Source organism: Chrysemys picta, chromosome 9 (assembly GCF_011386835.1).
Source record: "Chrysemys picta bellii isolate R12L10 chromosome 9, ASM1138683v2, whole genome shotgun sequence".
NCBI lineage: Eukaryota > Metazoa > Chordata > Testudines > Emydidae > Chrysemys > Chrysemys picta.
Window position 1 is genome coordinate 79,139,496 of NC_088799.1, and position 21,636 is coordinate 79,161,131.

General features: G+C 45.5%; 1 protein-coding gene across 2 annotated transcripts in view; it reads right to left on the reverse strand.

The window, feature by feature from the left end:
• Nucleotides 1-1,119: 1,119 nt before the first annotated feature.
• NALF2 (NALCN channel auxiliary factor 2) overlaps nucleotides 1,120-21,636 on the reverse strand; it is a 90,421-nt gene continuing 69,904 nt past the window's right edge. For both annotated transcript variants that reach the window (XM_005284518.4, XM_042853301.2), the window contains 2 exons: nucleotides 11,897-12,068; nucleotides 1,120-10,103 (listed from right to left, as the gene is read on the reverse strand). In XM_005284518.4, coding sequence (XP_005284575.1) covers nucleotides 9,697-10,103; nucleotides 11,897-12,068 — 579 coding nt within the window. In that variant the 3' untranslated portion in view covers nucleotides 1,120-9,696. The remainder of the gene's footprint in view (nucleotides 10,104-11,896; nucleotides 12,069-21,636) is intronic.

Here is a 21,636-nt window from a genome sequence, read left to right on the forward strand (position 1 = left end):
AAATTACTCCCCATAGGAACGTGCTACTTACGGTGTACTACTTACAGCTATGAGTCCTGGTGCTCCATAAGTAACACATTCCTACAGGGAGCAATTTAATACACTACCCCTGGCGGCTCTTGCAGCTATGCTGCCCAGCAGGAGCTCCGAGCCCCGCTGCCTAGAGTGCTGGCAGCACGGTGAGCTGAGGCTGCGAGGGAGGGGCCGGGGGCTAGCCTCCCCGGCCGGGAGTTCAAGGGCCGGGCAGGATGGTCCCGTGGGCTGGATGTGTGGCCCGCAGGCTGTACTTTGCCCACCTCTGGTCTAGGGGCAGCACAGAGGATCTGAGTTCAGGTTCCACACTAACCAGGCCAATGGGTTATGAGACCGCTCATTCACTTTTGTCTATCCTTTCCTAGCTAGAAGGATGGTGTATGGCTGTGACGTGAGACCTACCTAAGGGAAAAAATGGCTAGAGAGCCTGGAGGACTGCTCCCCAAAATGTAAGAGGCCAGAGCAAATGTTGGTAAATACACTTGAGACTCATCTAATGGAAAGCCCTCTGAGTGCAAAGTAAGTCCAGTCAGTCTGTAGTAGTAGGATTTTATGTTTGTATTAATATAATTTAGAATGAAGAATAAAGAATAATAATATAGCATGTATTAAATGTATTGCTGTATGATTTGATCATATCCTGCCAGCCACCCTTTTTGAATAACAGAAAGTAATGGCCTAATGGGCCAATGGGCAGAGATGCATCAGCCAGAATCGGTGTTTGGACTGATTTCAAGGCAGTGCCAGACCTTTGAGGGTCACCAATTTGTTGTAGGTTTAGCATTTTAACATAAGTAAAAGAATGCAATGATATTTTTTCTTTTGCATTGCAATTTGATGCTCCTGTTCAAAATGTTCTGTGTAAATTAATTCTGTTTTGTGTGTGAATGAGGAATGTATCTGTTAAGAGATAAGTGTGAAGGCCATCGCTGAACCAGATGTACAAGGGAAGAACCAGAAACAGATGCAAGGGCGTCAGGAGGCTGCAACACGCCCCTATTGAAATGTCAGAGGAGGGCAGATTGACGAGTCTAAAGATGAGACAGGCACCTATCAATGAGGACGAGACAGCTGTGATAAAGAATGAGAAGGATAATTTAAGAAAACAAGCACTCGTCAAACAATAATTGATTACAGCATGACGGAGCAAAACTCATTGGTCCCAATGAAGGAAAATCACTATATAAACAGGGTGCCTTGCCATGAAATTTTGGGTTCATCCTGCCAAGACTTCCCCGGAGAATCGTGTTGCGACCGACGGAACCCGGCTCCTCCCTACCGGTGATCAACCTAACTGGCAACTATAACATTGACTGGCGGGACAGTGTGTGTGTGTGTGTGTGTGTGTGTGCGGTGTGATTGAATACATATGCTAATTGTTGTATCTTCAATAAACGCGGCATATTGCCTTTTCCCCTGAAAAAGATCCCATGTGCTTCTTATAAGCATAACAAGTCCTGGGAAAGAAGGGTCAATGGTGGGCTTCCTCAGCTTTACACTGCTACTTCTGGCTAGGGATGGCAGAACTCTTGGATTGGAGCTATAGGAAAGGTGCAAATCTTCAAGGATTTCAGTGTTCTTGTAAGAATGATGGAGACGAACTATACAACCCATGGACCTTATTCTCTACCTGCTCACACCAGTGTAAATCAGGGGTAGCTCCATTACAGTCAATGCAGATACATCAGGGTAAAAGCAGTATGAGTGAATGGAGAGTCAGGCCCCAAGTGTTCAACAGCATCACAGCTCCTGTCTGACAGCTACGCAATTTGTATCAGGTTCTTCCAATGAAAGATTAAATAAAATCAGAAAGATAGTGTCTACACATATCCATACAACTGAGGAGATACCATTTATCCCACTTCTCATGTGTCAACTGACATTTTGCTCCAATCCGTCCTTAAACTATACTTTCCAAAAGGCTTTTCAATTTTAATCCACCAAAATAAAAACTCTTAAATGAACAAATTACATTTTTGAGATTGGCCCTGCCCATATTGAGTTGTGTATCTGAGCTCTACTGTCTTTCTAATTGAGCCAATATGCAAGGCCTGTATCATCCTCTACATTCCCCTACCATACTGTGAGTAAATGACAATAATCACCCAACAAGAGCACTCTCTAAGGAGCAACATAGGTCTGAGAATAATCTTAATGAGCTGCCAATAAGCTACTGCACCTCTGAGATGTAGAACAAAGCAACACTGACATGGAAAGGAAGGATCCACACAATCCTTATACACATATGCCAATATCTGAAGGCTGTAAATAGGGACCACTTGAAAGGAAAAATAGAAATCCTTACCTTCCCATTGACTAGACACCTCTATCGTCCCACTGAAATGCATTAGAATAGATTTTTTGGAAAGGTCAGCATGAAAAGATTGTTACATTTTGGCTAAATATTGGAGACTGTCCTTCCTAACCCACATGGAAAATAATTTAATAGAGAATTCTGTCCCTGTTATTAGAATTCTTTAGGATGGTTCCAACAGTCTATAGAAAGGATCCCATCTTCTATTAAATTATATAGGTTTTTACAGTGAGTTCCATAAAATCCTACTAAATTTCTGTAGAACTCTACTGCTATCACCCATAATTAAATTCTATTAGACATTTCTTTATGGTAAATACACAGATGTGGTGGCTAGGTATAATATTTTCCTTTGTTATAAGCCACTGTAAAGTTTTCTGGGTAGAGACTATTATAAAAAGCATAGCAATAAAGTCTGAACACAAACTAGTGACCCTCCCTAGCAGAAGTCATCATGGAATGTTCCACAATCATAACCCTTAATTTCAAGTACAGCACAAGAAAACCATGATGGTGAGAAAAAGTGAGGGGTGTTTAGAAATGGAATGTGCAACCATACTGCTAATCAGGTGCCATGTTTGTAAACTAGCAGCAACCGAAGTGGTAGCTATCATGAGTGAAGTTTTGTTTAAGATGGGGCAAGGGGAACTGCCTCCTTCCAAATATTATCTGGGGTGCTGAGGGGCAGTGGCTGAACTGTCCTAACATCTTCCACTGAAGCAGAGCAAAAATATATTCAATAAAACCACTTCAAGGTGTTTTCTGAGTTTACCAAGTTACTTGATGTGTTCTGCTTTAGTCATCAGACTCCTTCAAAATATTTTCTCTAATCCAGTGCCTGGATGAAGATGAGACTCCCTGGGAATCCTTCATCTGGGGCTGCAGGGTATCCATATTTTCACAAGAAAGAGGTTCAGGTAATGAGTCAGCTCTGTCAGAGGAAACAAAGCCTTTTACAGATTTTTCTTTATTTTTAGATAATTTTATAGAATTTGTACTTTACTTTAAGTGCAAAACCCAAAACAAATACCCCAGCTAGATCCAGATAGAAAATGGGCAGCTGTTTCACGAGCTTTCCTTTCACAACTTTACCAGTGCACCTCAGTCATGACCTGCTGCTCTCTCTGCTAATTCAGGCCGTGGGCTTCTCCTGAGTAGAACTTGCCAATAATGCCAAATCATATGGTGGCTAAGTATGTGAATGAATATTCATCAGGTCTATGTGTCCTGTGGAAAAGTAAGAGAATCCTGGCTAACTCTACCCCATCAGATCCCCACATTGACTCAGACAGACCCTATAGGGGAAAGGAAGCACTTTGCATGCATCTGTAAGGAGCTACTGCTGTGAGAACAGGTTCTTTCTCTCAATAGAGCAGAGCTCAGTTTGCATTGTGGGGAACACTTGATTTTACATATCCACACCAATGCATGGAGTCTCTCTCCAGAGACAAGAATCCAAGTCACTGAACTGGAAGGGAAAGTAAGTAGCATCTTGATTCTGAATTCATAGTAAGATAAGTCCATTTGGGATCAGTGTTTTCTCAGCACACATCTGGCTGTGCTGAAATCTGCTCCAGCGAGGTTTCTCAGCCTTGAAGCCCCTGTTGAGTTATGTGACACATATATGTTTGTGCATACATTCTGCAGAGAGACTCATGCTCTCTCCTCTTTCCTTATCTCACATGCTAAATAGTACCAGGACTAGTGAGAAACATTGTTATAATGTAAGCAATGTAAATGGGCTTTATTGAGGCAGGGTTACAGTCTAAGTAAAGGGGAGCATCCCACTGTATACCAGAGAGAGGACTACCATAGACAGAGGTTTATTATGAGTGTAATGTCACAGTCAGACCAGAAAGAGGATTTTATCAGACAGCCTTATAATGATGAAATGTAATAAACATGGCTTCCAGCTGCTCAGTCCTGTTCTGAGAGCAGCCCAGCCTGGATTCATTTAACTAGACTGGCAAAGTGTTGAATACAGCATATGGTGCACTAAAACCACAGAACTTACTGACAACAGCCTGGACCTGTTAGAGAAAATAACTCTTTTCAAAAGCTTGTTTCTGTGAAGATACAACTCTTTCCCCCCAATCACCCTCGGTACCAAGTAAATTCATGGGCAGAGAGAAAGAACTAGCACAAAACAGCATAGTCAGGGGACAGTCCTGACCCTGCCAGGCCAATGGAAACCCAGCACTCGGGTGACCAGATGTCCCGATTTTATAGGGACAGTCCCGATATTTGAGGCTTTTTCTTATATGGGCTCCTATTACCTGTCCCGATTTTTCACATTTGCTGTCTGGTCACCTTACCCAGCACCAGGCTTCCCTGAATTTCCCTCATGCCAGGCAGATGGGATGGCCTTCCTGTTGGTGGAATAGCAGACTTTTATTTGTGAATCTTACGGGAGACCATAACCTGAAAAATTATTTGGCTCTCATTTTAATTCCATGGCATAGCTATGCTGCAAGGCCTCTTTAATTACTGTGTAACTGTCTAGCATTCAATAGACTAAAATTGTGCAATTACATGGTAGTTACATGCTCCTGTAGGTTTCTTACTAATTACACTTATGGCAAGGTTTGTTGAAAGCCTCAACACCTACAATTGGACCTAGATTTTTAAAATGGCTTAGCACCCCTCTGCTCCCACTGTTCTCAAATCATTTGCTGGGATGTAATAAGTTACTTGCCCAATCAAGGCAAGCAAATGATCAGCACTTACCAAGTAAATAAGGAACATTTGGAAAATATTTTGTGTACTAAAGGTGAAAGAATGAGAGGGTTGAACTCTATTTGCTCACAGTGTTACGTGGTCACTCCACTATCCTTCAGAAGAGGGTATCTTTGCAGAACTCTGCTCTGGTTTAGCATTGGTCATCAAGGACCAAACAGGAATGCATCTGCATTCTATGCCAACAAGATGGTATTACAATCAAAGGGCAGTGGCATTTCTCACAGTAACTATGTCATCTGGAAACTAGAAAGCGGTCTCAGGACAGTTACAGTGGGTGGTGGATAGAAGGAATAAAACAAATGGAGAAAGGACAGTGGCTTGATCTAAGTCACAAACCATGACAATCCTGAAACAGGTGCCAAGGTACTTTGTAAAAGAGGTGCAGTTCATCAATTCATATTGATTAAGGTCAGAAAATGTCTTGAAGCATATAGTGTATTCCAACAAAACCCTACCAACCTCCTCTAGCCCCATTCCATGTCCACAAAACCCTATCTATTCTATTTTAGTTCAGTCAGACAGCATTTCTACACTTGGCACTGAGCTGTGAACTGGTGAATAAAGGCCTGTCCTGAAAATGTAGGCAGCTTTTGTGGCAGATTCTCTCTTTTCTTCAGATTCAGGTTGTGTACCCCCAGATTTGGGGGACTGTAAACAAGTCACATAATACAGACCCATACAAAATTTTCTTATATCAATATGTGGCTTCCTGTTATCATATGACACATGTAGGGCCTGATTCTCATTTACCCTAAGGATCTTTCACACTGTCCTGGCAGTATAAAAGGCTCTGGCAAGGTAAAGGGGCTTTAAGGTGGGCATAATTACATTTACACCCATTTTATGGTCCCTCTAGATTGCCTTAGTATAAATGAGATTCAGGCCCACAGTCTTTATGGGATTACCTAGCATTCACAGAGAGCAGAAATGACAAGAAAAAAAAAATTGAAACAGGCCACTATGCCCACCTGGGCTGAGCAGTACTCAGAGTTTTCTGCTTGGTGTCTGACCTGAACAGAATCAGACCAGACATTGAACAAGTTTGGTGACTCAGGATCATGTGCTGATGTGCAAACTGGTCTGCTCTTCTCCATCCTATTGTATTGTTTAAAGCAGGGGTAGGCAAACTACGGCCCACGGGCCAGATCCGGCCCGCCAGCCATTTTAATCTGGCTCTTGAGCTCCCATGGGGGAGCGGAGTCTGGGGCTTGCCCCGCTTGGGTGCTCTAGCTAGGGAGAAGGGTCAGGGACCACTCCAAATGGCTCCCGGAAGCAGTGGCATGGCTCCCCTCTGGCTCCTAAGCGTAGGGGCAGCCAGGGGCTGCACTCTGCCCCCGCCCCAAGCGTCACCCCCGCAGCTCCCATTGGCTGGGAACCACAGCCAATGAGAGCTGCAGAGGTGGTGCCTGCAGATGGGGCAGTGTGCAGAGACGCTTGAGGTAAGCATCACCCTGAGCCTGCACCCCTCAGCCTCTCCCTGCGCCTCAACCCCCTGCCCCAGCCTTGATCCCCCTCCCACCCTCCAAACTCCTTGGGCCCAGCCTGGGGGAGCACCCTCCTGTACCCAAAATCCCTCATCCCCAGCCCCACCCCAGAGCCCACACCCCCAACCAGAGCCCTCACCCCCTCCCAATTATGTGAGCATTCATGGCCTGCCATACAATTTCTATTCCCAGATGTGGCCCTCGGGCCAAAAAGTTTGCCCACCCCTGGTTTAAAGATTGACTCATCCTATCTCTGAAGTAGACACTTGGAATTAGGTGGCCACTCAAACCTTAACAAGTTTAGTGTCCTTAAAACTTCCTGTGAAGTTTAGTTTCCTTAAAAAATGAGTCAGAGTCTGTTATCCTGATACAAAAACATGCTTGTGCATGTTCCTTTGGCCTAGTCATCTGCTCAAGTCATCATAGCTACCACAAAGGCTGGTTTCAAATGCCAAGGCAAAAAAATCCCAAGATCAAAAAGGTCTGATTCATATTTGCTAAACTGTTGCACATATCTGTTCTTACATCAGAGTGAACCAAACTGCAAATACATGGTAGCTGTGGTGAATATTCACACAAGGTCTGTCCTAGCCACAATGGGTGCAAACAGCAACAGAATCTGTCTTGAGAAGTGTCCCCAGGATGTGCCCTGAAAACTAGTTGTATTAGCCCTATTACACAGTTTTAGCCCGATAGCCAATGGGTCTGTTTGGCGCTATGAGAATGGTGTTCACAGGCTTTATGCATTCAGGACTTTGGTAATGCATGGGAAATAATAATATGTAAACATCATCCAAAATTCTGAGGTTCAAGTCAAATAAGAATCCAAACATTCAGCTGCTTTTCCGATCCTCTTTGGTCTGGAAATGGGCTGGAAATGTCAGAAAATCCAACTTTCCCATGAGATTTCTGGTACTTCCTTCTTCCAGCCAGGCAGGAAGTAGCTTTTCTCATGGTGTTTTGGTTATTTCTGCTTCAATTCAACAGAAGCCAGGAAATACAAAAGTATTATAAATCCTGAACTTTATGAAATTCCTTTGACCTTCAGACAGGTCTGGGCTTGGTTTGAGATTTGACAGAAGAACCAGTCTAATTCTGATTTTAGTTGGTTTGCCTGACCCCTAGTTACAACCACTCAGCCACTGAATATGCTGTCTCAGGTGGTGGGATCTAGATCTTAATTTTTCCCTAAATGAGCCATGCAAGATGAATAATAAATGCTCCCGGTCACTGTGACCTGGAGAGAGGGAGAGCATCTAACTGTGCACAACATTCTTTTCTGTCTCCTTGTGCTTCACTTCATACTGATGTTGGGCAACAAGTTCATCTTGTCTTCCCCCTCCAAAGTGAGCTTTGTCTTCACTAATATTTGACCCTCAACTCCTCTCTCATTCCTGATTAGTTTGTCTTTGTTTCCAGCCAGGACCCCAGGCATTCCTTCCTAAAATGTAATTTGCTCCTCCTAATGATATCATCAGCCCATTACAGTAACATCACTGCGAGTATGAGAGAAATTACTCTGAACGTGGGCTCTGCAGGAGGAAATATCAGCTATAAAGGGACATAGAAGGAGTGGAGGGGTGCCACATGCCTCAAATTACAACATTCCCTATGAGTATAAATCTCAGTCCTCGGGCTGGAGAATTTGAAAGGTCAGAGTTAGAGGTGGGATCCTATATCTGGATGGGGCTGAATTCCAGTCTATGACAGTGTTTGGACATAAAGTTGAGTCAATCTAAGCTGTTGCTAATCAACATCTTGCCAGGCTGAGTGTGGCTGTTCCAGCAGGACTTCCAGGAGTCGTATGATCAGTGCTGCACATAGTGCACATGAAACCTCTCTTCCTCACCTGTGCTTTATTAGCTGGTGGCATTTTATTTGGGAAACTATTTCCCTATGGGCTGGATTTCTCCAGTCCTCTTCCCACATGCTGTACGAGTTCGTAACTGGGAAACTTTAGAGGGTGCAAGTTGGGTCTTTTTATCCATTTGTTACCATCCCTGGCCCCACTGCAAACTAGTGCAGTCAGCTCTGCCCCTGCAGAGCTGCTCACTGTGACATGACACTTCCATCTCCCTCAGCCTAAGCACTAAGTATGTGACATCTGCCTCTTGTAGATTCTTGTTTCCCTAACTGCTGCCCTCTCCAAACTCAAACAAGCTGTTGGAGAAAACAAAGTACAGGAGTTTAAGAAAATTCTGGGGACACATTGGGGAGTGAAGTGTTAAGAACTCTGGGAATATAATTTCTTGTTCCATCCCACACTACATCCATCTCTCTACTTACTGCCAACATCCACAGGGGATGTTCTTTATGTTCAGTGTATTGAAGGAAAAGAGTGGCACAGACAAGGAAAGGCTGATTGAGGTAAGAAATACAACCCCAAATGGCACACACAATGCCGTGTAATACATCTTCCACCCCAACAACTTAGTCTTAGAAATGGATCTTGTCTGTTGGCAAGAGAGTGAGCCTAACACCATGCTACCCAAACAGAGGGGTCACCAGGTCACACTAAGGACCCAAGACTGTCCCTCAGCAGGGAAAGGTTTGAGGAGAAGTTAGCTGGGGTTTGTTTTGAGGTGTTTGAGTTGCTGTACATGCCATCTAGCAGCTTTGGCGATATACGTTGGTGAGGTTTAAAGACTGGGGGTGTGGGGTGGGGAAGGAATAATGGATAAACCAATTTCTTGAACCCATTGCACTGAATTATCCAGCTGGTAGAAAAAATAGGGGCACCACATGAGACACCTCATAGGTGGCAGGGAGAGCAGTGGCATTTCCATGGGGAGAACTCTTTCAAAGGGACCCTCTCCCATCCCAGCCCCCTCCCCTTTTCTATACCTCTTTGCGCTAGCTCCCAGAGCCTCTCCCAGGCAGGATGCACACAGCTGAAAAGCTGTTGTTAACTGAACCCTTCTCAAAGCTGAGTCCTGCAGCCCTGTGCGCATTAAAGACTCTTCATCACGGGGATGCCCCGTGGCGAGCAGCTCTTGGGGGTGTGGCTAGGGGTGTGTGTGTGTGCATCACCCCCAATCCTGTGCCTCCCATTGGAGGAATAGCGTGTGCCCCCCTTGGCAGGAAAAGAGCTGGCACTCTGCTTGGACGTTTCCTTTCCCCTCTGGGTCACTCATCTCTTGTTATGCTCTCATCCATGGCAGGCAGGGCCTCCAAGCTCAGCCCCCTGCTGGCAGTCCCCTCACTGCTGTGCACGCTTGAGAAGGACACCATGGTGTGGAGAAGCATAAGGACCAGGACGCACAGTCTGATTTTGCTGTTGCTGAGGCGAGACCCTGCGGAGACAGGCAGCAAAGATGGTGGGTGGGGTTGGTGGTACTGGTGGTGGTGGTAGAGGTGATAGTGATGCTGCTGGTGGTGATGAAGGTGGGGGTCATGACGGTGGTAATGGAATGACTCCGACTCTGTGGATTTGGGGGACGCATTGTAGTTGCTGTCTGGTGGGTGGTCACAAGAGTCCCATTGCACATCGCAGCACTTCGCTTCCTCATTGGATAATTGGTTCTCTAGCAACCCTGGCAAAACATAACAACAGATGGTGAGAATCAGTGAACGTGCAGGGGAAGTCCAATAGAGAGTAAAGCCATAGGGCCTGCCAGAAAATCCACCTGCAGTAGGAAAAAAAGGTTTCAGTTCTGATTGGCTGCCTGCTCCTGGACAACTTTCAGCCTAAGGATTGGCACCCCAAGCACCTTCATTTGGGCAGATTTTCTCTGGGACTAAGTACCTAGGCCACATTCCTCCAGAGAAAAAGCAACCATGGTCCAGGTCCACTTTATTCCAAGATCCAAGGACCATGTGTAATGATATTTTGGGACAAAGCTGTGAACATCTCAGGCTGTGTATTTATCAGATCTTACAAACTATAGGATCAGGCCAGGTTCAGTCATGGATGGGAGAACTGCCAGGAAAACCTAGTGCTAGGTAGGTGGCAGGATGGAAAGTTTGTACTGCCCCCAGGGCCGGCTCTAACTTTTTTGCTGCCCCAAGCAGCAAAAAAAAGCACCGCCCCGCCGTAACACCCCCCCCCACCGAGTACTGCGCCGCCAAACCACCCCCCCGCTGAGCGCCGCCGAACAACCGCCGCCCCCGGCTGCACTGCCGAACACCTCCCCCACCCCCCCTGCGCTGCTGAACCCCCCTGCGCAGAGTGCCGCTGAACACCCCCTGCCGAGCGCTGCGCCGCCGAACAGCCCCCGCCCCCCTGCCAAACACCCCCCCGCGCCGCGCTGCTGAACCCCCCCCGTGCGGAGGGCCGCTGAACAGCCCCCGTCCCCTGCCATGCTGCCGAATACCCCCGCCCCCCGCGGAGTGCCACGCCGCCGAAACCCCCGCCGAGCGCTGCGCTGCTGAACAGCCCCCGCCCCTCTGCCGCATTGCCAAACACCCCCCGCCCCGATGCCGAACACCCCTGCCCCCCGTGGAGCACCGCGCCGCCAAACACCTCCACCCCCCCATGCAGCGCTGCACTCCTGAACCCCACGCCCGCACGGAGCACCGCCAAACACCCCCTGCTGAGCGCTGCGCCGCCAAACACCCCCCGCCCCCTGCAGAACACCGCGCTGCCAAACACCCCCCGCCGAGCACCGCGCTGCTGACCCCCCCCCCACCGCCGAGCGCCGCGCCTCGTTGCCCCCCGCCACCCCAAGATTGACCACCCCTTACCAGGTGCCGCCCCAAGCACGTGCTTGGTTGCCTGGTGCCTGGAGCCGGCCCTGACTGCCCCTAACTATACTGTACCTGTTGTATGGATGGATAAATAGAGGACTTCACTCTCTGAGCACCTGCCATGAATACTAAACACACTTTAAAAAAGGAAATCCTCTGACATCTTTTGTAGCAGTTAGTGTCAATGAGCTGGTCAAACTTTAACCCAGTCACATTTTGCCTCACTAAATAGACCCTTGAAATTTCAGTTAGCAGTGGGACTGTTTTTCACTTCCTGCCCTAAACTGTCAGGTAGTGTTGCTGTGAGGCTGCTGAACAGCTATATTTCACCTCAGAGATGGAAATATTTCAATACTGGATAATGTACTTCCTAAATATATATTTATTTTATATATATGACCAAATCCTGAAGTCCTTACACAAGATTTGGCCCATGGTACAGTGCTATAGGAGTCTTCAGGGTGAAAGGCTCTAGAGAAATGGAACTTATTACTCGAACATGAGTTGAAAATCCTCCCCATCCACCCCACACATTTGTCCGCCTGTCTTTTTGTATTTCCTCCGTTTCCTGACATGTACAATGGGCAGGAGACAAGAAGTCATTACGGGGACACCTGTCCTAATTTCATGACCTTCTTACCCGTACAGATGAAACCAGGCAATCCTCCATAGATCAGCTCATCATTGTCAGGTAACACAAAGGGGCACCTGGTCTGCACCTCCAGGCAGTATTGCTTGCATGGAATCCGGTGTTGGCACTGTTGTTGTGTCACATTGAAATACTCGGAGCACAGCCAGGCCTTGTAGACAGCCTAAGGGAAAAAACAAGACACCGCAAGACACAACATCACATCAGCAAAAACATGTATATTAAAACCATTTAATAATCTTGGGGCTTAGTGCAAGTTAAAGGCAGATGAATGGTGAGCTCTTATCTCACTGTTTAATCTCAATAAATATTTGTTAATACATCAGGGTTACTTATTGAATTAACTGTTTCATTTAAAGCAAACTGAAAGATGTTAGTGTGAAATTCAATTCACAACCTAAAACATCTACATGAGTAAAGCAAATGAACAGATAGGCTACTGTCCTCCACTTGTAGGTCCTTAGACATGATTCATTAGAGGCTTTAGTGACACTGTCAAGGTTGGTAGGCTCAAAATTTCACCTGTTTGCAAAATTCGTGAAATTATTTGTTTCCTCTTTAAAAATAAGTGTGGAAATGCTTTTTCCTCTTATGACCATGAGTCATAAGCAACCCTACAAATAACAAAATAACACTGGTAGCTTGGTTCCTGGTAAGTAGCCCTACAATAACAAACTATATTGTGCAGCCCAACATTAATGAGAAACGCTACAACAACAAACCAGCATCGGCAGCCAGTATAACAAATCAGGATATGAAATCTAGCCCTTGTGAGCAACCCCACAACAAATAACAATTGACAGAGGTATTAAAGACACACGCACACTTATATGAATCAGAATAGCACCTGCGGTGACACTAGATAAGATAAAATTACCCGGCTTCTTGATCCTCACACTTCAGGATGTAAACTGCTCACCAGCTGGAGTTTACCTCTGGGACAATACTGCACAATAATAATCATTATAGGGATTTTACACCTTCCTTTGAGGTGTTCAGCATTGGTCACTGCTGGAGACTGGAGAGTTGGCTTGATGGACCTTTGGAGTGGTCCAGTTTGAAAATACCCATATGTGTATGACTCCTGGAAAATCTACACTAGTTCCAGCCACTGGGGAGATTTGTGGATATTACCAATCCTGCCGTACACTTTATTCTGAATGGTGTTAATAAGAGGTAGCTCATTGTTAGTTAGAATGGCCTCTTCCTCTTCTGCTTCACTGTTAAATCTATTTAATCTTCTACATCCATTTACCTGTTGTTTAGGTGGAATCCTTTATTCATGGAAAACATGCCATTTCTCTTGGTTCAGATGGGCATATCTCATGGGCAACATTGCATTTTACAAATGTATTTTAATTGCCAATACATACCAAACAATGCTTTAACCGGTGCTAGAAATGTTCCTGTATGCCCCTAAATGGGGATTTTACATTCATCTTTTAGCTGGTTAGAGCTGAACTTTGCAAAACTCTCAGAATCAAAGGCTAGCTTGCGTGTAGCTTGTAACTTAGGCTCCGCTTGTGCCTGCCTCAACATTCATACTCCATGTATGCCATAAACTCTGGCTTTGACGTCTATCAAGCTTATCAACAGCAGCAACTCCTCTAGTGCAAACAGCATAGGCAAGGTCTGCCTTCCCCAAAGGAGTCAAAACCATGCAATAGTGCGGGAGAGGAAATACCCCTCAAGAACTGGCTAATGGAGATGCCCCTCCCCACCAGAGAAAATAGATTAATAGTTTCTAAGACCAGAGAGGACCATTGTGATTATCTAGTCTGACCTCCTGGATAACACAGGCCATAGAACTTCCCCAAAAATAATTCCTAGAGCAGATCTTTTACTAAAACACCCAATCTTGATTTAAAAATGATCAGTGATGGAGAATTTACCACAAATCTTGGTAAATTGTTCCAATGATTTGTTAATAAAGCGTTCCTCTTTGTGGGACTAGTCCCCTTTCCTCCTAAGCTTCATTGTTTGCTTTTTCCCGTTGTTTCTTTCCCACTGCCCTCAGTGGTCTGATCTGCGGGCTCAGCTTGAGAACCGAAGAGCAGGCCAGACGGCTCCCTCTAAGGCTCCATATCCACTTGTCTCCTTGCTCACTCTGCCACATCCCCATCTCAGGTATATGCACAGTAAGCGGAAATTGGTGAAAAGTTTCTTGGAAACAGAGATCTCATGTTTTTCACAGAAAATGGTCAATTTCCCATTTTCCATGCAATCCATGACAACAACAGCAAGAAACCAGCATCCCTAGTGCACATATCACTATAATATCTAGGCATTGAATACAAAATTAAGACACATATTAAGGACCACATCCAACACTTATTGAAGTTTAATAGAAAGATTCCCATGTTGTTCAATGAGAACTGGGTAAATCTTTGTGTATGTTGAAATGAATCTTGTTCTTCTACATTCAGTTTCCTTACTTGGAATTTTACAAGAATCTTTTACTCTTTTGTCAGCCCTCATTTGTACAGAGAGGATATTATTAGTATTTGTTTATACAATGGTAGCACCACAAGACCCCCCTTAGGAACAGGACCCCTTTGTGTGGGGGGCTGCACAGACACATAGGAAGACATTCACCCTTTCCCAGAGAGCTTACAGTCTAAGCCAGGGGTGGCCAAACTTACTGATGCGCCAAGCTGCATACGACAATCTTCAGAAGTTCAAGAGCCGGGGCGCACCTGCTGGGTCTCAGGGCTTCATCCCCACAGGAGGTGCCTGACAGGGCTTGGGGCTGCAGCCCCACTCCTGCTGAAGCCCTGAGCCCTGGCAGGTGTGCCCTGTGGGGCTGAAGCCCTGAGACCCGCCCCCTCCACTGGGCAGAAGGCCCTATCCCACCACCCCGCCGCAAGGCAGAGGTCCCGAGCTCCTCCACCCCTGTTTGGTAAGTGGAGAATGGGGGAGGAGGGGCCTGGGGATCTCCATGAGCCTCACTTTAACAGTAAAAGAGACATATGTGTCTTGCGAGCCACAGTCTTGCCACCCTGGTCTAAACTGAAACAAGACACAAGAAATAATTATAACAAGCACTAGGATGGAAGGGAGAGGGAGGATGAAGGTAGATTAGATAAGTGTGCCATATGTACAATTTGAAAGACTTCCGCAGAAGGCTGGGTTCACTGTGATCTCCTCTGAGAGGTAATTCCACAGTCAGCCACCCTCTGCTGAGAAAGCTGATTCCTGGTATCCCATGCTCTATCACCCATTCAATTCAAGGTGCAGTTCAATGGAAGAGGTGAGCACTTTCACAACCCAAATCGGAATGTCTAATAGGACACATTGTGACATAATCACACACGATGTTGGTCAACACAGAACACCCAAAAGAAGCAAATTCACTTCTGCATGCAAAATCATCAGGACTAGCTGCTCCATGTTAACCCCACAGAGGCCTCACGGAGCATCTGTCCTACTGTGTATCTATTTTATCATGCAAACCAAAGTAATGCTGAGTTAGTGATACATGCACTGTCTGGAATTACCCAGTCCTGGAAGTATCCCACTTACAAGAACCCATTCCCAAGTTCTTTGCTACTCCTTCCCTCTGTCTAAGTATCCCAATACCCAGCCAGGTACCCCAAACAGCCTAATGTATTCCAGTACAAAGCAGAACAGGTGCCTACAGATATCTCCACTGGCAACCCAGCAAGGGTATATCAGGGTGAAACTCCTTATCTTACCCTGCAGCAGGGGAGGGCATCTTCCTTTTCATTGCTCAGCTGCTGTCAGAGCCCAGGAAAGTGAGGCTTTGCGGAATGAAGTGGAGCAGTTAACATCAGCTGGGCATGGTTAGACCTGGCTGGGACCCATAGTCCCAGGGCCGGCTCCAGCTTTTCTGCTGCCCCAAGCGGCAAAAATATAAAATAAAAAATTAAAATAAGACGAGCGGTGGCACTTCAGCGGCAGCTCAATCGCTCCGCTTCTTCAGCGGCAATTCGGCGGCAGCTCAAAGAGGAAGAGAGGAAATGAGAGACCCGCCGCCGAATTCCTGCCAAAGACCTGGACGTGCCGCCCCGATACCGGAGGGAGTGCTTCCCCTTTGAATTGGCCGCCCCAAGCACCAGCTTCCTACGCTGGTGCCTGGAGCCGGCCCTGCTGACAAGCTAGCTCAGATGGACATTTCCTGCCTTTGCTAGTATGAAGTATTTAGGGACTGGCTGTTGGAGACCCTAGGGTCAGGTGTTGGAGGTTTCCCCGGGGGAAAGACTGAGAATAAGCTCCTATCAGCCTTCTGAATTAGCACAGGCTCCCACAGCACTGAAAGCTCCCATTGTATGATCCAATGGCACAGAAACTCTATTAGCTCGAACCCCTGTGCTGTGCTAGAGCCTGTGTTATCACTTTTGCTGTGAATGACCAAGAGGCAGCAAGAAAATATATGACACAAAATTGCACAAATCTCCCATGTATCCCAGGGTGAGGTGAAGGCATGCCAGCATTCCCACCTCCTTGGGGTTGCAGAACTTTGTAGCTGAAGTGACTAATTCTGGCCCAAATGCTTCACTTCAATAGGACATACCTAATTCACCAGGAAAAACATAATCTGTAGTATTGCTTAAAGCAGCATCCAATAGATGTTAGACCCCAGTTTTTATCCCTGTGCTATCAGGTGCAACCTGTAGGTCCACTAGCCGCAGATTGCTGGTTCTCCTTCTGCTACCAAACACAAGCAGAATGTCATTTGGCATTTGTAATTTAACTTTCCTTTGAAAGGGAAAACAATGCAGGTGAGATTGAGGTGCTGGATTGACAGGTTTAGAGACATGTCTCTGTTTATCCCCACAACAAGCATAAGCTGCAGTAGTGTAAGATTTGACACACACATCTCCCTGATCAGTCCATTGTTTGGAGGGAACAGGAGGAGGCAGGGCACTGGGGCTTGAAGCAGGACCATTCAGGGGATGGCTGTGGAGGCAGGCCTGTGGCAATGGTAGACTTTAGAAAGGGTGATTAGTTTTCCAAGTTAGTCAAAACCCCAGTTAAATAAATGAGGTGTGATAGTGTCATTGCCTGCAGAGAGCCCTCCTTGTGGCCTGGTGGGGAGGGGGTGCTGCACAACCCTGCCTTTGTTTCCCTTTCTCACACCTTTGCAATAAGCTCCTCACAGTCCAAGGTATTCAAAACAAGTCTCCCCTTATGGCTGGGGTCTAATTTATTTAATCCTACGCATGATTTCCAGTGGCCCTTTCCTCCTAACTAAGGGAATTCCACAACCCTCCTTCTGGTGCTTGTGTTGTGTTTCTACCCGGGCCTGTTGACACCACCATCCACACTGGTTCCACCCAGGCTGGCAATCAAGTCTTTCCAGAACATAACTCAATAGTGTCCCTCCACTAGTGATCCAAAAGAAACAAAGTCTTCACTCCAGTCTCCAGCTGGATCCAATCCTTTCTCCCTGGGGGTATGTGTCTCTCTTCCTCTCTATATCCAGCCCCTCACCCCCCCAGTCCTTCTTCGGGAGTCTGGCCTCCCCCTGGTGCCCCAGTGTCCCCTGCAGGAACTTTCTTGGTCTCTGCAGCCTGCAGGAGCCTTTAACTTCTTCCAGCTCTTCCATGGGCCTCTGCTCTTCTCTTTTCCCCAGAAGGACTGGTTGGTGATATTACTCACAAATCACAGGACCTTCATTTTCAGGAGGTGAGCTAATTGTGTCACAGTTGGGGTTGGGCCTATATCCCCTTAAAGGGGCTGGCCGTCTGGGACATGAAGCCTCCATCATTGCTATTAGAAATCACTGGGACCAAGACCTTAGTAGGATTCCAGCAAGGTTTCCGTGAACAATGAGAACATAAACCATTATACTAGACAGGATAAAAAAAAGCGATAAGAGAAGTAAAACCTCATGGTTCAGGGCCAGCAATTAAGTAATAGAGGAAATTAAGAAAATTCCTATAGCAGCAGTTTATCCCATAGTTGTCCACTGTGGAGATATCGGAGTCTATTTCTGAACTATGTGGCACTAGTCCAGGGCTGTCCTTACCCATACGCAAAGTAGGCAGCTGTGTAGGGCACCAGGAAATTTGGTGCCCCAAATTTCCTGGTGCCCTGCGCAGCTGCATGCTGCTCCAACCCCTGCTCTGGCTCTTCCCCAGGGCCCCCACTCCGCCGCTTCCCACCCCTGCTCCACCCCCACTCCCCTGAGCTCTGCAGCATGACCCGGGTCTGCACTCACCGGTGGCGGGAAGTGCAGACCCAGACCCAGCCGCGCCGCCATTGAGTGCTGGGGGGTGGTTCCCCCCTGCCCCACAACTCAGTTCTTCCCTGCCCCCCCCAGAGCCCTGTCCCTCCCCCCCGGAGCCCTGGGGACAGCCCCCCCGCTTCCTCCCCTGCAAAGGCCCGGGGCCCCCCACACAAACCCCACAGGGGAGCTGCGTAGGGCCCCAGAATAGCTAGGGATGGCCCTGCACTGGTCACTGTTAGAGACAGGATCCCAGATTCGATGCACTGCTGCTCTGGTCCAGTGTGGCAATCTCTATGTGCCTATCAGTGCAATATTATTACTTATACAACACTATAGGTATGCATGGCACTTTAGAGAACAAATGAGTGACAGGTCTCTGCCCCAAGCAGCTTGCTGTGGAAATGACACAACATGCAATGGTAATAAATGAAGGAAGGGGGTGTGGGAAGGCAAGGGTTACAGTGGTGGAAGAACAACCATCAGATAAACTGCTAGTGACATGTGCTTGTAGTTAGCGGCTCTCTCTCTCTCTCTCCCTCTTTAAAATGTAGTGTAATACCATTTGGGAACAGTATCTGGAATGACTTCAGGGTGAGGCCTAGCATTGGGAAATGATAACCAAATGGGGAATAAATTTAAGAAGTGGGCATTTTGGCAGGGAATGTGATAGCAACAAACTCTAGAGATGGGTCAGTTGCAAAGTCATCTGACAACAAAGGGTCCTCCCCAAGGAACTTTCTTGGAATAAAATATCTCGCACTATGAGGAATCCAAAATACAATTTCTCTATTCTGATGCCTAGGAAAGATTTATTCCTGTCTTCTCCATTAGAGGGTGCATTCATCCCATTCCATCTTGCATTAGCAGGAATCTGCAGGGCCTTTTAGTTCTATTATCAAAGCAGTGGGATAAGAAAAGTCACATTCATACAAATGAAAGCAGACAGGGAGGATGGAGGGCACAGTGTGTTACTACACTAAAATCTGGGTTCAGAGCCTGACTAGGCCACAGGAGAAATAACTTTGTCCTCATAGTAAAATCCTATAAAAGTTAATAGGAAATGATAACTTTTCTAGAGAAATTTTCTGTCATTCTATAGGATTTAATATTTAAGACTGCATCTCATGAAGTCTTTATATCAAGACTGGATGTTTTTCTAAAAATATGCTCTAATTCAATCACAGGTTGTTGGGTTAGGTGCAGGAGTCACTAGGTGAAATTCTATGGCCTATGTTATGCCATAGGAAATGTTACCAGAGTCCCAGGGGAGTCAACTGAGGTCACTCAATTAGGGCAAACTGCAAAGAATGGGGCAGACAATTCCCAAAGCTGGTGGATATTCCAATATTTAGATTGACCAAAACAGCACAAAACAGCTTCTATAATACCTCACTGGTTACCCAGAAGCCAACAATACAGTTCCCTTGAAGTAACCCAGCCTTAGGCCTCCATCCAGACACCCGAGTCAACTATGATGAGGATTACTGAAAATCTTATTTATCATATAAAAAAGTTCTACCAATCCCAAAGATCGGACACATTACCTCTCAGGTTAATGAATATTCCAAATCTGACCCAAACACGTGCTTACAGCTAATTCTTATTAACTAAACTAAAATTTATTAAAAAAGAAAAAGAGAGAGAGAGAATAGTTAAAAGATCAGTATACATACAAACATGGGTACAATTCTTGAGATTCAGATTCATAGCAGAGATAGTGAGCTTTGTAGTTGCAAAGAATTCTTTCAGAAACAGTTCATGGGTTATAGTCCAATGTTTATATTCAGGGTGGTCCAGTCAGGACTGGGATCTCAATCCTTATGACTTAGGCTTCCCCTGCATGAAGCCTCAAGCAGATCTGAGATGACAGGATCAGGACCCAAGGGTCTTTTATACATTTTTCTAGCAGCCATTTGATCATACAGTCCTAGGTGAAAAATAGGCTTTTGATGTAACCTTCAGTTTCCTAAACTTCACCAGTAATTAACTACATGGATTAACATCAAATTATTTATCCATTAGGCAGTCTATCACAAACTTTAAAGAGACATATAGACAATGACATTATTGCATTCAAGATTCATCTAAATGTTAATATTCCCTTTATATCTCTGAATCAATAGCTATAGTGACAGACAGGAACTGTCTGTTTACATGGCTAATTATTAAACAAGATATAAGTAAACACACACAATTAGTATAATCTCTAATTCTCTAACAATACAGGTTTGCACTTCAAAGTTCTAGCCTATCTCGGAGGGAATAGCCCTAATTACCATTCACATACTTTCTAACCTGTCTTTAATGGTTGGCTTTGGGTCATTTAGCCTGCAGGATGCTTAACCCTTTCTGGCCATGTGTTACACTATGTATAAGATTTGTTGCAATTATATAACAGTGGTAGCAACAATGGTTTGCATAGTTATATTTTAATTAGACAACGTCACAGGAAGTGAGATTAGAAGATCATGATGGTTCCTTCTGGATTTAAAATCTATGAAACAGAGAATTATCTCCCTGTTATATAGCTCCAAAAATAATTAAAAAATATAAAGAAAGGATTTTATTCTTTATAGTATTCTTTACATTTTTACAGTAATTTGTATACAACCTGTTTGGCTTTATTCCTATTAAATTCAGTGGGATTTTTTCATAAAGGTTTCATTCTATTCTCCATTGACTGATATTAGATAACCACTCTGCAGGTTGACATGAATCACTATTACTGTTCTCCCTTCACTAACCTATTCATTGTGATCAGGAGCTGCCGTAAACCTGCAGTGGAGATGGGGACAATGGAGAGAGTATGGCCAGCTCCAGACTTGATCTCATAGTTGGAGCAGATTCAACTTTCTACTTTGAACATGTCTTGAAGCATCAACTGGAATTAACAGACAGTTTTAGACACTGATAATAGCCCCAATTGAACTAGTATAACAGCAACTTACTGGGAAGCTCCCACGCTTTTCTCATCCTGCACCTGTGTGTGTTCACGGGAATCCACTGTTTCCCTGTGCACAGAGCAGAATATGGTTGAATAAAATAGGAAGTGATTCCTAAATATTTAGGAGCCTGAAAGTGTTGAGTTCAGTTTGCTGTTATTGGGGTCATACCATGTGGCTTAGGGGACCCCTCCCAATCCATGGGTAATGAATAGTGAATGGGTGAACAGTTTGCACATAGCTCATAGGATGAAATTTGTTCATATAAATTCTGGTGTGAATACTAACCAATAGTGTACACATTCACAAAAATCAAGATCTGTCCATGAATGATTCATGAAGAGGAAAAAGGTGTCAAATTTGCAGGGAATATCATTCATTATTTGACCAACTCCAGAACAGATGTCTCTCACCATGAGCATGAACAGCAGATGTGACATGCTGAATGTGACATGCTGAAGGCAAAGAACTCCTTGATGCAACCCCTCACAAGAGGATGCAAAGATATCACAAATAGCTGATCTGCAAGTCAAGTCTCCATTGCATTCTGTTTACTTTCTGGGCTACACCATAGCTTTGTGCCAAAGGGAGATAGA